This window comes from Phaethon aethereus (assembly GCF_964289735.1).
Source record: "Phaethon aethereus genome assembly, chromosome: 1".
NCBI classification, from domain to species: Eukaryota; Metazoa; Chordata; class Aves; order Phaethontiformes; family Phaethontidae; genus Phaethon; species Phaethon aethereus.
Genome location: NC_138575.1, coordinates 156,226,057 through 156,243,004, shown reverse-complemented (window position 1 = coordinate 156,243,004; position 16,948 = coordinate 156,226,057). Strand labels below are relative to the sequence as shown.

General features: G+C 39.6%; 1 protein-coding gene across 1 annotated transcript in view; it reads left to right on the top strand.

Annotated features, from left to right (window-relative positions):
• MYO16 (myosin XVI) overlaps positions 1-16,948 on the top strand; it is a gene marked incomplete at both ends in the record, with an annotated part of 338,331 nt that overhangs the window by 265,440 nt on the left and 55,943 nt on the right. The window contains 1 exon segment of the mRNA XM_082013934.1: positions 7,875-7,980. Within this exon segment, the coding sequence (XP_081870060.1) occupies positions 7,875-7,980 (106 nt within the window).

Sequence of the window (16,948 nt, the reverse complement as noted above, 5' to 3'; positions counted from 1 at the left end):
ATTACACACCAGTACTATATCACCTCTGTGTTATACAGAATCAAATTAGCAGGTTGATAAAGAAAGTTAAATTTGTTCTGCAGTCCATATATTCTGCGTACACTGAAGCATTTTACTGCTCTGTGCACCTGTTTGTGGAGTTCCCAAGCATGAAAAGGAAGTTAGCTATGGAGAAGGACTATCTCTCTAGAGGTAAATGTAAACATTTACAGAGTTAGAGGCAAGTGTTCATGTAATAGGGATGCTTGTCTGTTTGATACTAGTATATTTCTGAGTTAATGTGTCATTTTTACCAATTTCTTAAATAAATATATTTTTACATTGCTTTATCAAGATGGAATGGGAATGTCAGCTTTAAGTAAGATGATGCAAAAGTATTGTAATGCAAATCTTTAGCAGATGTTGTGAATTCATTTTTTATTTGCATAGCTGAATCCACTAATCCCAAGAGCTGAACTATAATTTATATTCTCTTTATTATTCTGCTGCCACATTATCTGAGATGAGGAAGCTCCTGCTTAATTACGTGAAGTATATGAATAAATATTCTAGGATTAAGACACACATATCTTTGTTATTTCTTCTCTCCAGAAATTGAAATTCAGATGTCTAGAAAAGATTAAGTGTGGCAAAATCTAATACAAAACCATAAAATTTAGGAAAAAAAAAAAAAGTCCTTCCAAGTCATTTGTCTATCACCCATCAAAAAGTAGTACCTTTATCTGAGGAATTTATTTTAATTTTTATTCAGTCTAAATTAAAATATCCCACATGGCCACTTCTTATTCAAGAGTATTCTGATCCACTGGATGTCATAGCCCTGATCCTCCCTCAGAAGTCTGTACTGAGCTCCACATGGGGCCAGTGGCTGACCCACATGCAGATCACTGTAAAATTTTGGTCTGGGGATTTTCTGAGTCTTTTCCACTTTTATTTCTTACTGCTTAATTTTTCTCTTTTATGTCAGTTACATACCATTTATGTCACCCTAAGTATATTTTCCTTTTTCCACCAATATGTTAAACCTTGCTATGTATGTCCCTATACCCCTTTATATAGGAAATGAATCTTTCATTGTTGAAGTAGAAAATCGTAATATTTCATCAGTGGAAAGGTTTCTGGCTTCTAGTGGCATATATAAGAACATTGTGGTAAAACTGTGATACCTGGTCAGTTTGCCGTAAGGTCACTGAGACATTTGCTGACAGAAAGAAACCTGGAAAGCGATAATGCAAATCTCCTGGAGGCCGAGTGCACAAAACTATGATAATCAGCCAATGTCAGCAAATGTCTGTGTGCCAGATTAAGGCAGGGAGAATAAAACTGCCTGCAGTTTTTCCAAAATTACTCTTAATTTTACTTTTTCCCTTAATTCTTATTGGTTTGCAGATCTAGCCATTTAATCCTGTGTTGCTTGATATCGATTAGGATATTTAAAAAACTAACACTAATAGGGTAGGCAGGTACTCTAAAGTTTTGGTTCATTGCCATATCCACTTATTCGTTGTTTTAAATCTATCAGTCAGGCAAATTGCACCTTCATGCTCACCTCTACACCAATCTGAATTATATCTGTAAGTCTGTATGAAGCAGCCTCAGTGCAAACTGTGTTTCTTATAATGGTGAACATTATAGTCCTCATACCATATCTTTGTATTCCTATAAAAGAACCCCAAAATGCAGTCTGTTTGTCTGCTGTAATCTGTTATTTATAAAGAGAGCTTTTTCTTCTCTGCATCCAAAGATTTATAGTCTCCAGAATTTTGAATACCTGCTTTGGTTGTTAATATTTATGCTGTATAATGAGATATTTATGTCATACATATTGTACAGAGATTGTCAGAATCACTTTTCTTTTCTTGGAAACTATGATAATCTATTTCCCCTTTTCTAATTATCTGGAATTTCCCATGTTCCTCACATTTCAAAAATAATTAGTTTATTCCTTCAAGAAAAAAAATATAACACAGGGAAGTGGAATGAGTATGTATCCTTTATATACACATAACATTAATCAGAATTCCATCCTATGCTTTGACAGTGACTGCTTTTATAAGGTTTCTATTGCTTGAAAACTTCCTAGCATCTTTTTTTTTTTCTTAAAGAAATAGGTTTCTCTCTTCAGTAGATAGATAGGTGCTCTAGATATTTCAGCTCCCACTTCATAGATTTTTCAAATACAAACCATGCCTAACCCACTCTCCCCATCCTTCCCAAATCCAAACAAACAAAACTAAAAATCCTGAGTTATGAGCACATAGTGACAAGTTTTGCAAACAAAGTCCATCTCTTTCACATACTTCACAGACGTAATAATACATCAATCTGTTACTGGTTGTCAAAGGAAGAAAAGAGGAAGTTTAGAAAGGGAAAAAAGAGCATTTAACAAGACAGCACAACCTGGTTTTACTCCTTTGTGATGACAATTTTTTCATTTCTTCTAGCAGAAACACAGTATGCAAGTTAATTTTGATTGCCTTCTTTTATACACTACCTTTGGAAGAGAACTTACTAAACCATGCCATTTTACCTTGGCAAACAGAATACATCATAGTAAACAAAAGCAAGAGAAAATGAAACTGCAACATAATGATTGACACTGGCAGGACTGATTATTTTTCCTGCATAAGCTGTGTTTGGATATTTAAAACATAAAACTACATTACTTAGCACTCCTATAAAGCAGTTAAATGCCAGCCGTAAGTGATTTTTATTTTCTAAATAACAAGACAAAACATGGAGAGAAGGAGTTGCTTTCAGGGAAGATTTACGTTCTGGTGTTAGAAGCTGTCCTCTTACTGAGGACGTTGTATTGCAGTCAGTAGCTACCTCTGACTTTTTCATTTTTTCAGCTGTCTTTCTTAGCTAGGCAAGAGAGGCACCTGAGAAAAAGAATAGCAAAAACCAATCAACCAACCAGAAATGTAGGTCTGAGGCTTCAGTTCAAAGACATCTATGTGGTTTGTTTAAGCTGTTGATTTGGAGCTGCTTGTTTTTCTGCCCTTTGTACTTGCCGTGTTCTTTCCATTAGTATCTTCTATCATGTTGATGTGCTATTGAAATTGAGTGCATAGTGTTTATTCGAATGCTTAATGATTTGCTGTGCATACAGAACTGGGAGTAGAGCCCTACAGCCTATTTGTGCACACTCCGTGTAAATTAAATAGTGTGCTGAGCCTTAGAATATTACTGTGGGTTACTGTGCCATAACCTGAACTGGAGAATATTCTGTCTCAGGGAAAAACAGCTTGCTGGATCTTGTCCGCTGTGCACTTAGGGAAGTGAGGGAGAAAATGATCAGATAACATCCTTATCGGAGAAGACCTAAGAGAACTGAGTTTTCCATATTCACAACCTACCTGAAGGTATTGGCAGCAGTATCTAGTCCAAACAAACAAAAAACTTCCCTGATAAAGAGCATCATTCAGAAGAAAAGGAAGAGGTCAGAGCACAGCTTCTGCAACAGCAGAGGATCCTGGCCAGTCTGTACATGCTCACAGTGCTAGCCTGTCTAGCCGAAAGATCTTTGTTTAGGTGTGTAAAAATGACAAGTTAGGACAAAGCCAGGGAAAACAGAGCTTCTCTCACACTGGTTCCCTGTGGAGGGGCACTGGGGAGAGCCCCCCCCAGTAGTGTTCCCTGTCTCAACTTGTAACTGGAAGAGGTCTTGCATTTATTTCCTGATCAACACTACATTAGTCTTGACATGGAGCTGGAGGGCTGTTGATTAAATTTAATTCTTTAAATGTCCCCGTTTTGCATTTTGTTATGGATCCCTTAGTGAATGAGTTACTCTGGCTAGGACATGAAATTTTTTTTTTTAATCTTCTTGACTTGTCTAGGAGAGAGATTCACTTTGTCTGATATTAGATGTCTATGCTGGAGTCAATGGCATAGACTATCTTTATACTCAATGGAAAGAAATAGGGGTCTTACTGTACACAATTCATCTGACCTATTTTAAGCATTGATATTACAGTAGGGTATATGACACCTGAATAATGTCTTCTATTGACTCTTAAGAAAGTCTAGACAACTAACTCCTTAATCCAAGTTCAGATGAAGTGTATTTCACCTGATTAAAGACTTTTTTAGCAAGGTAGCACTGAGTATGCTCACTGGATTCCTCAGGATCCCCCCTAAAGCCTTATAAATACACTCTGCATTATTTACTTGGAGCAAAATGTATGACCTGTCAGTGAGAAGAAGCCTGGTATTTTAATTGGGTTTGCTCATTGACTTCAGAGTGAACTAAGGCTGCAGAAGGGGAAGAATTCTCTGGTAAGGGAAAGTTTAACAAACTCTCCAGATTACATTTCCCCAGCAGCAAGCCCTGTTGTTTGCAAGTAATTCAAGTTTATCTATACAAGCCTACACCATAAATTCAGTATTTTTTATTATTATTTTCTGTGATACAGTAAATTTGAAAAATAATAAGTTCTTTTGCTATTTTTGAGACCATGAAAGGGTTAAATTTAAGAGGACTTTAAATTATTGTGTCTATGTGGTAACACAAGCTCAGCTCACAGTAAAAAATATCACTTTAGTATACACTAAAGATATGTCATTTTGCATTTTGATAATAATGTCTCACTTATAAGTTTTTCTTTCTTTCTTTATAACTTAGTTTATTGTCAATTTTGTTTTCCTTTCTTTTTAACATAATTTTTTATGTTAAGTTTAAGTTTAAAATAATTAAAAAAAAAAATCTAGCCAAAGTTCTAGTGTTTGGTTATCTCCCCAAAAGGAAAAAAAAATAATGAAAGAAGTTTAAATATTTTACATCATTTAAAATTAAGTACAAAAAATCAAATAAACTTATGATTAGACCACCACTTTTGTCCAGAATCTGGACTGCCACCGACAAGGGGTGGTCTGCTCGTTCCCACTTACCCATTCCCATTACTTCCCTGGTGTTAACATTGGTATTTGCACAACTGGGCTGAGAATCAAATCAGGGAATCATTCTGGCTGAAAAATAGCTACAAATCTTGAGTTGTTTTTGTTTAAGCAGCTTTATACAAGATAAAAATGATTGATCTGAGATAGCAGATGATGACACCAGGCTTAAAGGTGCTTTTTCATCCCAGGTGCTTAGATAGCCAGTATATTTGAACAAGATAGATAGGAGAAATAAGGAAGTTCTGTTAGTACCTCTGTCAGTTACTCTGCAATCAGACAAGTAGACCTAAAGGTGAGATTCCTCTCAGCCACCCAGAATGCAAGCATCCATCCTGGACTTCTCTTCTGAGTCCATCTATGGTCAATAGAGAAAGGCACCTCCAGAGGGCAATCTCCTCTCATTTTAACAAAAATATCTAGGATGCATAGAACAGGTCACCCTATGAAAATACGTATCTGTACAGACTGTCTTGAGAACAAGATGACTAACTTAGGTTAGGAGTGTAGCTTTTCAGTGTCTAACATAGGGAAAGGTAGATCATCTTCCAAACGACTTGCTATGTTCACAAGTTTGTGGCAGAACTACATTTCCACAGTTAGCTCTTTCGCTGCTATGACAAATGTTAGCCCATCCTCTTTTTCTACGATAGAGCTTGCTTTAATGGATAGAAGGGAACTGTGAACTCTGATTACACTTCCAGGATAATGTGGTGGAATCTCAGGGACTTTTAAAGCTGGGGGAAAAGAGTGGATCATTTTTGTCTGGCCTCTTGTATAATACAGATTGTAAAGAATGTGTGGTTATCCTTGTTTTGAGTCCTGTGGTTGCACGGATCTAAAATAAATCTGATCCAAAATTAGAGTTTCAACATTTTACATTTTAATTTGGCTCTGTTTCAGGGAATGAAATAAATTTCTTTGGGTTTCTGCTGTGAGTGAGTTTCAGGCTGACTGCTTTCACAGTTATTTCTTCATCTGTTGTGAGTCAATGCTGAATCATCTTTGTTTCAGTCAGCAGTTGCTAAGCTTTCCAGCAGTTGTCTCTCTAACATCTCTGATTCTCCATGATTTCTAAGAAAATCCAGTTGATAAAATATGGAAACAAGGTGGCCCCAGCCTTAATAGCAGTCCATAAAACAAATGTCTTTGTGACCATACAGCTAGTTGAGCTATTGGGAAAGTAGGATCCAGAGTTTTCTACTGTTAATCTGGAATGTTAGGCTAACTAAAAGGATGCCTGGTGAAGTTCTGGTCCCTTCCAATCAGCATTCCTCCAAACAATTCCTGGACACAATTTGGGAATCAAGACAGGTTAGTGACCAGTCCCAGAAGGCAGCTTAGATGTGGCTACACTCTGCTGGAAGGTGACAGGGTTTAATACAACATAGCAGAATATAGGATAGGACGAGGGGCAATGGGCATAAACTGCAGCACAGGAAGTTCCACCTCAACATGAGGAAAAAATTCTATACTGTGAGGGTGATGGAGCACTGGAACAGGCTGCCCAGAGAGTTTGTGGAGTCTCCTTCTCTGGAGACCTTCAAAATCCAACTGGGCGCGTTCCTGTGCAGCCTGTCCTAGGTGATCCTGCCTTGGCAGGGGGGCTGGACCAGATGGTCTTCAGACGTCCCTTCCACCCTCTACCACTCTGTGATTCTGTGATTCTGATTCTGTGAATTCTTAATAAATAGACAGGCTGTTTTTTTGCCAGATGGTTTCTATGCCAGCGAAATAATCCCTTTCACATTTCATTTACTAGTGTAGACTCAGCCTTGGAGTCCTCAGCAGGGCTGCTACCAGACCAGAGAACATTTCCAGACCACAGGAGCTGAGGTACCCAGGGGTCTGTGCAGCTCCAGGAAACTAGAAGTCAAGGTGAAATTTGGCCTTAGACCAGTTTGCCTGCAGATGTTTCTCCAGAGCTGCTGGACGATTGATGTCCCTGCAATCATTCCAGCCCTGCAGATTTTCCTGCCATGGTCTGTGGGAGTGGTCCCAGGACAGCACAGTTTTGGGTTACACCAGAACTATAGGTGAATTCAGCTGTTAAGGAACCAAATAAATAAAGTGTCTGGAAATGTAGTTAGTATGCAAACTTCAAAACTTGCCCCAGTTTCATTGGGATTTAATAAAAAGTGACACATTTGCAAAACATTTCCTTTTCAAAAACTGGCTTTTTATAATAAAAAAGCATTCCAGCTCATTACAGACAGTCAGATCTAGGCTGAGGAATACGTTCAAGAAAGTATAGCAATAATATGAAGCATCAAGATGTATAAAATTTATCAGTTTAGTAATATGTTGTAATAAGTCCACAGTTAGAATTTGAATTTTATACTTTATTTAACTTTGTATGATTTAAGTTTCCTACATTAATTCTTTTATCTAGTACATCAAAGAGCCCTTTAATATCTAGTATTTTCTGTCTTTGAAGGTACTCAATGCTGTAATCAAGTCTCCTCTTGATCTTCTTTCCAATAGTTTAAACTGAACAAGTTCCTTAAAGTCTCTTTGCTATAAGACTTTTTGTTCAAAATGAAGAAAAAATTATTTCAGACTGATAGAAAACATTTTTATCAATGTCACTTTCTTATGAATTACTCCTTAATAAGCATATGTCATGAAACATACTGAAAAAGTATTTTCCTCCTTTCAGTGACCCAATTCAGTACCAATGGAATCAGTTGGTGAGGCTTTGCATTCTTTCTGCATTGATTTTCACCGAGGCATCCAAAGAACTGACAGGAAGCAAATCTGGGTTTTAGGCATCACTTGTCCCACACTGTTATTAAGCAAGGTCACGTCTAATAATATAGAAGGTTTAAAGTGATTTGCTTTCTTGTTTTCTTTACCCTTAGCAGAATTCTAAGCTTCCAGTTTGAATCAAAGGTTTGAGAGTCAAAGGAAAACTGACAATTTCTGAAAAGATAACCAGGTCAACATTAGAGTAATTCTACTTCTGATTTTTCTAGGTATAAAGATTTGGCTGATACAGCAGCAGGAGAGAAGAAGAAGTTGTCTGCCAAGGAGAGATGTCGTCTTGTTCTTCAGCAGTGTAAATTACAAGGCTGGCAGGTTTGTGATCTACAAAGCAATTAAAATATCATTCTTTAAACAAGCTAGCTGAGTCATTTCCATTGTGGCAAGCCACCAGATCCTTTGCAGCAGTATATTCTTTTGACATTTAATATATGCTTTGGGATAGAATCAAACTGATTCGCTGAGTTTTCTGGCAGATGAGTAGCTGTGATCATTGTGTCAAAAAATCAGTATATTCTTATAGGAAGGAAAAGTTTTCAATTAAGCATGTACACTGTGTAAATTTGCATCCAGGTTTTTAAAGGTACCTGGTGCACACATGTTAGTGGTTGAATGGTTTTCTGAATTACAGAAAAACACTGCATATTTTCTTTCTGTAAAATTCTATACTAAATGCTACACTGTCATAATAGGGGAGATCCAAAAAAACTACTTAGGATTTCCCATCTAGTCAATGACTTTACAGGCACCAGCATGCTGATCCAGAGGAAGACCAAAGTACTTAGGTTTGCTGTACATCAAGTAAAGTAAAAAAAAACCAAAACAAAACAGCCAAACACTGAACAGGAAGCTCTCAACTTCCTATCCCATCTCTTTACCATATTTATATCCTAGTTAATCCTCACCAGCGTGAGGATTGCAAGGTGGATGTCTCCATTTGTCCAGAATACTCAGTCATCTCCTTTGGGTAGTTTTGTAACTGAGGAGGACTGATTTTATTAACATATGCAATTTCTAAAGAAAATGGTGTTTCCTTGCACACTATATAAGCTATTGTACAGAAAGGAAGCTTTCTGTGACTTAATGTGTAGAGCATTCTCCCAGGCAGTGTGAGCTTCAGATTCAGGTCTTTTTCCATCCTAGGAGGACTGAAATCTATTCCACAAGAGAGCATCCAGATGAGTTTCAGGGACAGGTATGAAGTTTAGGAACTGGACAGTGGTTAGGGCACTCCTCCAGGCTTCTTTGGGAATATTAGTTTAATGGATGGAGTTAACTTAGGTCTCCTAATTCACGTATGACCTCTAAGCATTAAGTTACCCAGAAAAAGTTTCTACAAATCGTTATGAGGGACAAGGATTATGATGGACTTCATGCTTATGGGTGTTTCTCAGTGACCCAGATTCTTTAGTTAAAACAGGAAAAAAGTTACCCCACCACCACCACTAGGTTGGGAGCACACATGCATGATCACCTGCACTCAGAGTCATAAGAAGATTTTGCTTTGGTCAAAATACTGTTTAAGTCCCCTTTTAGTCACTACAGTAAGTGGTGGGCACATATAGACCCACTCCTTTAATATCACAGAGCAAAAGGATGGAACCTGAAAAAGATGACAATATTAAAATAGACTTGCTTTCCCTGCTCAGGTTTCTTAAGTCAGCTCTGGCGTATATTTGGCATCCTTGCCACAAGATTCCCTATAAAAAAACAATCATTAATATCTAGAAGCTGTACCTTCACTTACAAGTGCCTGGAGCTGAGCGTATCACTAACCTTCAGAATTTGTGTGGGGTTACAAGCTTAACATTGGGCAAAAGCTGTGTAACAGTAATTGCATATTGTGCTCCAGTCACGAAACACAGAGCAGGATGTCTATGGAATTTATTTCCCCAGGAGCCAGTAAAAGCGTTACAGCACAAAAAAAAGCAATTGGCTGTCAGTGAAAGCCTACAGCTCAAGACTAGTGATTCTGTATTGACTGGCGTTTGAAAACAAGCCTGAAACCTTGAAAGACAAAAATATAAAAAGGAAATTACAAAACAGAATCTCTCCATCATGCAGAGGACTGAAGCTTGTGATGTCAAACAGGTTTTAGAAGTTCTGACTCCAGAATCTCATTACCACCAGGAGAAGTCAGATGTTCAAAACTAAAGCAGTGCATAATGCATTGTCCTTCAAACCAGAAAGGAACAAAGCTCTTAAAGAGATGCTGGTAAATTAAATGGAATAGGAGGGCTTGGGGGTGAGAGTTATACCATTGTCACTCAGCACTTCATGACTAAGAAGCACATGGCAACAGACTAAGCTGAAAGGAACAAGGTCTGAAAAATGAGTGACCTTCTCCTTACACTTTTTTCAAGCCACAGAGAGTTAGGAGAAACAGATGGAAAGATGATAATCATGGAAGAAAAATCTAGGAGAAAACTCACTCTAAGTCCAGACAGTTTCTTACAGACAAATGCCCAGTGAATACAAGCTTGACACCAATACGTTTTGTACAGGTCATACAAAACCATATACCCAACTACAAGCAGTAGTGACTAATGTCTGTGTCACATAATCTCTCTCTCTCAATTATCTTTTTGATTCATTTGACTAATCATGGAAATTGAAGTTTAAATAACAATCTAAATGCGGAAGCTTATACAATCTGCAGTTGTCATGGGTGCCCTCCTCTATGCTTTTACAGCAGAGAGCTCTGAAAAAAGAAGAAACAAATTTAAAAGGGAGAAGGAACCGGAAGAAAGGGAAGGAAAAAGGAATTAGGAACCCGGGATGATGTCAGCTAGCAAAGCCAGAGGAGTCATGTGTAGTGCATCACTAAAAATCATCCAGGAAGTAGGGGGTTACACATATTATAACCAGTTTATTCAGCCACTGTTGCTAGCAGTAACTACTTCATATGAGTCATTGCTGAAACTGAAAATCTATTTCATGCAGGGATTCATGAATAAATCAAAAAATGTCTTCCCCAACACTGCTACCTGCACTTCCCTGAAGAGCTGTTGTAGATTTGGGTAGATAAATTGACCAAAAAAATAGATAGCTGAAGTATCATCCTTTAGATGACTAAATTTAGGAGAAAGCAACACACATCTGAAATCAACCTCTTGCTTGTATGTCATCATCAGGGGATGAGGTTGCCAATGAACTCCCCAGCAGAGGAGGAAAAAGAAAGATCTGGACCTCATAGCTGAGTGAACCTGGATGATACTTTAACTTCCTTCTGATAATGTACCTCACCATCCCATATTTTGAAAGGTGATATTAACTTGGGGGAAGAGAAAGTAAATCTGTATTCTAAAGCGAGAGCCCAAAAATGAGTAAAGAAAATGGTTTCTTTGTATTTATTTCCTGCTTGTCAATTTATCTTTTCTTTCTCAGGTAAGTTGTGTTTGGAGAATGTTTTATTAATCAACAGAACAACAAACCCCAAAGCCTACTCACAGAATAAGTTCTTTCTCCTCGCGTAAACACTGCAGACTGTTTAAAAATGGAGGACAACTGCAGAAGATCCAATATCAGAATCCAATTCTGGTTTATTTTCTACTCTTTAGTAAAGCATAAGAGCAAACATTATCAGCTAGCCAACAACTGGTGCTTGATTCGTTAGCTTCTGTGTTAGAACAAAGTATTTATTAGGGAAGTGTTGATAGGTTTATGAAATGTTGCTGTTACTAGGGTAAGCTGAGCTGGAGATAACTAAACTAGGACAATAAAATAGCTGTTTCATTGAAGTTGGCATGCCATGGAGTTTCAGTCATGCACTTAGCTTAACTACTGGAATTATAAAAGTGCAGAGCCACTAATGAAAGGCATTTTCTGCATCCTGACTCTGTGCACAGCCTCCATAAGGTGTTCTTTCAGCTTAAATATATACTTGATCATGGCAAGCTTAGGTACTTGCTGTGACTTTTAAGCACACCTGATGTAGGAGAAAATCAGATTTCTAAATCAAAACAAACCATTCTGACTCCAGAGAGAGTGAAAGTAATAGATTTCTTTAACACCTGGACAAGTCGATGAGAATTTTGCTATCAATGTTAGAGGGAGCAAGATGATATGTAGTAACTTAAAATTAAATTGAGTGGAAGTACTGGATGCTCCATATAATCAGAAGAATCTCCTTCCCTCCAGGACATCTGAAGGCCTTTACATTAGGAAATCCACATTTTCATTGCTGTGCTCATTTATTGTCATGCAGACATGTATTAGCTAAGCAAAGCCTATAATCCCAAATGTACTGGGTTTGCATGGCAAGGTCTTGGTAGCGGTGGGGGTTACAGGGGCGGCTTCTGTGAGAAGTTGCCAGAAGCTTCCCCCGTGTCCGACACAGCCAACAGCCGCCAGCCCCAAGAGGGACCCGCCGCTGGCCAAGGCCGAGCCCATCAGCGATGGCAGCAGCGCCTCTGGGGTGACAGAGTTAAGAACAGGAAAAAAAAAAACAAAAACAAAAAAGCAGCAACTGCAGCGGGAGAGAGGGGTGAGAATGTGTGAGAGCAGCAGCCCTGCAGCCCCCAGGTCAGGGCAGCAGGAGGGGCAGGAGGGGCTCCAGGCGCCAGAGCAGAGGTTCCCCGGCAGCCCCTGGGGAAGCCCGTGGCGAGGCCGGCTGTGCCCCTGCAGCCATGGAGCTCCACGCTGGAGCAGATCTCCACCTGCACCCGGGGAGGGCCCCACGCCGGAGCAGGGGGATGCCCGAAGGAGGCCGTGACCCCATGGGAAGCCCACGCTGGAGCAGGCTCCTGGCAGGGCCTGTGGCCCCTTGGGGAGAGAAGCCCAGGCTGGAGCAGGTTTGCTGGCAGGACTTGTGACCCTGCGGGGGACCCAGGCTGGAGCAGCCTGTTCCTGAAGGATGGCACCCGTGGGGGGACCCAGGCTGGAGCAGTTTGGGAAGAACTGCAGCCTGTGGGAAGGGCTCATGTTGGAGAAGCTCGTGGAGGACTGTCTGCCGTGGGAGGGACCCCACGCTGGAGCAGGGGCAGGGTGTGAGGAGCCCCCCCTGAGGGGGAAGGAGCAGCAGAGACAACGTGTGATGAACTGACCACAGCCCCCATTCCCCGTCCCCCTGCGCTGCTCGGGCGGAGGAGGTGGAGAAATCGGGAGTGGAGTTGAGCCCGGGAGGAAGGGGTGGGGGGACAGGGTGAGGAGGTGTTTTAAGATTTAGTTTTTATTTTTCATTACCCTGCTCTGGTTTGATTGGTAATAAATTAAACTGATTTCCCCAAGTCGAGTCTGTTTTGCCGGTGACGGTAACTGCTGAGTGATCTCTCCCTGCCCTTACCTCCACCCACGAGCCTGCCCTTACATTCTCCCCCTGCCCAGCCGAGGAGGGCAGTGACAGAGCGGCTTGGGGGGCACCTGGCCTCCAGCCAGGGTCAACCCCGCACACCAACAGCTTGCAAACATTACCATGCTTTGGAAGAAGTACAGGGCACAAACAGTCTTTGGATTTTTTTACTGACATGGAAACTTTAATTTGTTTGGATTATCATTCCTCACACTGTTAAGCTTGCAAATATAAATTCAATAAAAGAGAGTTAGCTCATAGCTTACTGAGCTTTCTCATCAAAACTCGGAGCTTTAAATTTTGTTTAGCTAAGGTCAGTGGTCTGCAACTAACCCTTCTCAGTTACTTCAGATGGAGCCTGCTGAAATGCAAACAACTTGTATTCTACCAGAAGTAAAACAAAACATCATTTTTGCTACAGAAAAGCAAATAAAATTGTTAAATACAAGCGCTGCAAAAGCCACACTTCACTAAAAGTGAGTATTTCCACCTTTCACTGCTAGAAATGCTTTTCTGGTTAAAAGATAGGAATCCTTAAAAATGTCTAATAAAAGCTTTGTCTTAGTTTATCTTTCTAAATTTTAGCCTGCTTCTTCTAATCCACAATGATTCCTTCTTATCAGTAACCTTGAATTCTGAACACAAGAAATCACTCATTTTGGAAAGAGTAAGACAAGTCTTAAGTTTGAATGGGATGATCCAAAGACTCATCAGGTATGAAATAAGCAGTACAGGCAAGTCAGTCACAATGTCTTTATGAAGCTCCAAATCAACATCAGGTAGTTGCATGAGATAGATATTGTGTTAGTGCCAGTTCACATTTTTACAGCTACAGACATTGCTAAAGTTGTTTCAGGAGCCTGCAGTGTTTCTGGAGAAATGATCCTTGCCAGCGTGGAGCTGTATTATTAAACTTCCAATCAAAGAGAATGTTAAAGCAGAGAATAAGCCCTCAATAAAGAGAAATCCCAGAAGTCCATCTAGAGATTTTAAATTCTTCTAGCACTTCTAGAACTGCAGAAGGAAAATGAAGTCTGACCCACAGTTCATACCAGTCACAGAGAGCGCCATATTGCATTATTGATCTACAGGTGTTTCATTTATTGTATTTGATAGAGTAGTTTTAAAGTATTTTTTGTTTCAATATATTAATATACAATATTAACATACCAGAGTCCTTTTTGGAAAAATATTTGTATGATTAAATAGAAGAGTATCGAACATAAGTGGCGTATGACTATATCAGAGAAATGAGCCAAAGTATATGAAATCATATATATGTAAATTGTATGTTGAGTTCAGAGAGACTTTTAAGTTATTTTTTAAACAGAACTCTTTATTTTGGCTTAAAATGAAAGTGGTCAATCTGGACAGGCTGGATCAATGGCCCGAGGTCAACTGTATGAGGTTCAATAAGGCCAAGTGCCGGGTCCTGCACTTCGGCCACAACAACCCCATGCAACGCTACAGGCTTGGGGGGGAGTGGCTGGAGAGCTGCCCGGCAGAAAGGGACCTGGAGGTGCTGGCTGACAGCCGGCTGAATATGAGCCAACAGGGTGCCCAGGTGGCCAAGAAGGCCAACAGCATTCTGGCCTGTATCAGAAATAGTGTGGCCAGCAGGAGTAGGGAAGTGATCGTGCCCCTGTACTCGGCACTGGTGAGGCCGCACCTGAATCCTGTGTTCAGTTTTGGGCCCCTCACTAGGAGAAGGACATTGAGGTTCTGGAGTGTGTCCAGAGAAGGGCAATGAAGCTGATGAGGGATCTGGAGCACAAGTCTTGAGAGGGGCGTCTGAGGGAACTGGGGTTGTTTAGTCTGGAGAAGAGGAGGCTGAGGGGAGACCTTATCACTTTCTACAACTACCTGAAAGGGGGTTGTAACGAGGTGGGGGTTGGTCTCTTCTCCCAAGTAACTAGCGATAGGACGAGAGGAAATGCCTCAAGTTGCACCAGAGGAGGTTTAGATTGGATATTAGGAAAAATTTATGGAGAGAGTGGTCAAGTATTGGAACAGGCTGCCAAGGAGGTGGTGGAGTCACCATCACTGGAAGTGTTCCAAAAATGTGTAGACGTGGCACTTCGAGACCTGGTTTAGTGGGCATGATGGTGTTGGGTTGATGATCTTAAAGGTCTTTTCCAACCCTTAATGATTCTGTGATTTGTGTGATGTGTAGCCAACTGAACATGAACTTGCAGTCTACTACTGTGGTAAAGTACTAGTACAGTTCTTCAATTCATAAAGAAACAGGAATAGAAAGTAGGACTGCTGGAATTGTTTTTTGGATCCAACCTCAATGATTCTGTGCTTCTGTGATTCTGTGGTCATGCTATATTGAAATACGAATTGCTTTGTAGATGATATGATAAAGTACTAGAGTACTTTGCAAGCAATGTAATGTATACTGGATTCTTAACTCTTTTTTTCCCCCCAAGTAGGAAAACTTTGAGTGCTCACACATTGTATACCAGTTTGTTTATCTGCCATTTAGTAATTTTAACTGTGCTGAATATCAATTTCCTTTTTGTTTTGAATATCTTATTTTAAGAGTCAATTTTCTTTTAGGCAATTTTGAAATTAAGTAAATTATGAAGATCACATTTAAAAAAAATCCCAGGAGGAGTTTCCAGACTAATGGTAAATGGTTAAAACACCAGTATCTATATTTTCTTCATACTTTGAATTATGTCAGCAAAATTACATTGTCCCATTATATTTTTGTCTCATTATATTTTGGAAATAATTTGCTAGTAGCAGAAACCACTACAGAGTGAATTTGTCCAAACTCACCAGTAGTACCAAAAGGCTGGCCTGGACCAGTTACCACCTACAAGCTTTCTGAGCAGCTATTCTGTGCCACACAATACAAGTCCATCCGATCCCTTTCACAAGAGTCTGGGATGGATGGTTCACTTGGACCGCAGAATGCTCACAAGCTCTCAGTCTTTCAACACAGAGACCGATTTTTGGTTCTTATTTTTATCTTTTTTTCCCTCTAGAGTATATTCCTCCCTCCATTTCAGGGTTTGCTTATGATTACTAGTCTTGCAAACTCCTTATTCTCTTTCTGATATCTTTTGCATCAGATCTCTCAAACCTGGATTCCATCTTTCTCCCTCCCTCCCCTCCCATCCCTTGTATCTCTCCTGATACTTTTCTCTTTTTTCCTTCTCTTTTTGTCTTTTCTAAATACTTTGCTTCATATTTAGTCCCGGTGTTCATCTCTTATTTGTCTGGGTTTAGTTTTCCAGTCTCCAATCTCAGAATTTACTTTCTCTGCCATTGCTCTCCCCGTTGCCTGTTGCCTATATTTCTCAGTTCATGCAGAGAGACACTTTCATATTGTTTTTTTTTGGTGCTATGTCTATTTCTAGAATTTTGAAAGACCAGAAGTCTTTCAGTAAGTACAAAGATCCCATGAGATAAAATTGAGGTAGAGTTTCCTCCACTGAGTATTTCTTACGTCCATCTTATTTTTCCTGATCACTTCGTTTCTTGTAGGGCAGTCCTTTTTGTCACCTCACAAGTGCAAAGAGCTGTGAGGTTTGTATAGTTTTGGAAAAGGAGTGACCATTTTTCTGCCCTTTCCTGGAGAGATGAATGACAGTTTTTCTCCCTAAAGTCCAACTCCTGACAGGCGCTTACATAAACGCTTAATGTCAGCTGTGTGAATACTGGACTACTCACATACTTTATATTAAGGCCATACATAAGCTATGCTAAACTGTAGGTTTATTCAGTATGTACCACAGTGCAAGGTCAGTAGTTTGCCAGAGACAAAGAAAGACTCTTCAAATGCGTGAAGAAAAGCTAACAAATAAAGCAGAGAGAGTAAGGCTTTAAAAATAACATTTCAGTCCTTGTAAAAGATCAGTACCCTGTAAATGTGTTTGTCGTTATAATATTTTTCCAGACATGTACACTGCAAAAAGACACATTTTACAATAGTTTTAAGGCTTTTTTCTACATTTCATTAATGCACTGTGAAAATGTGTGTCA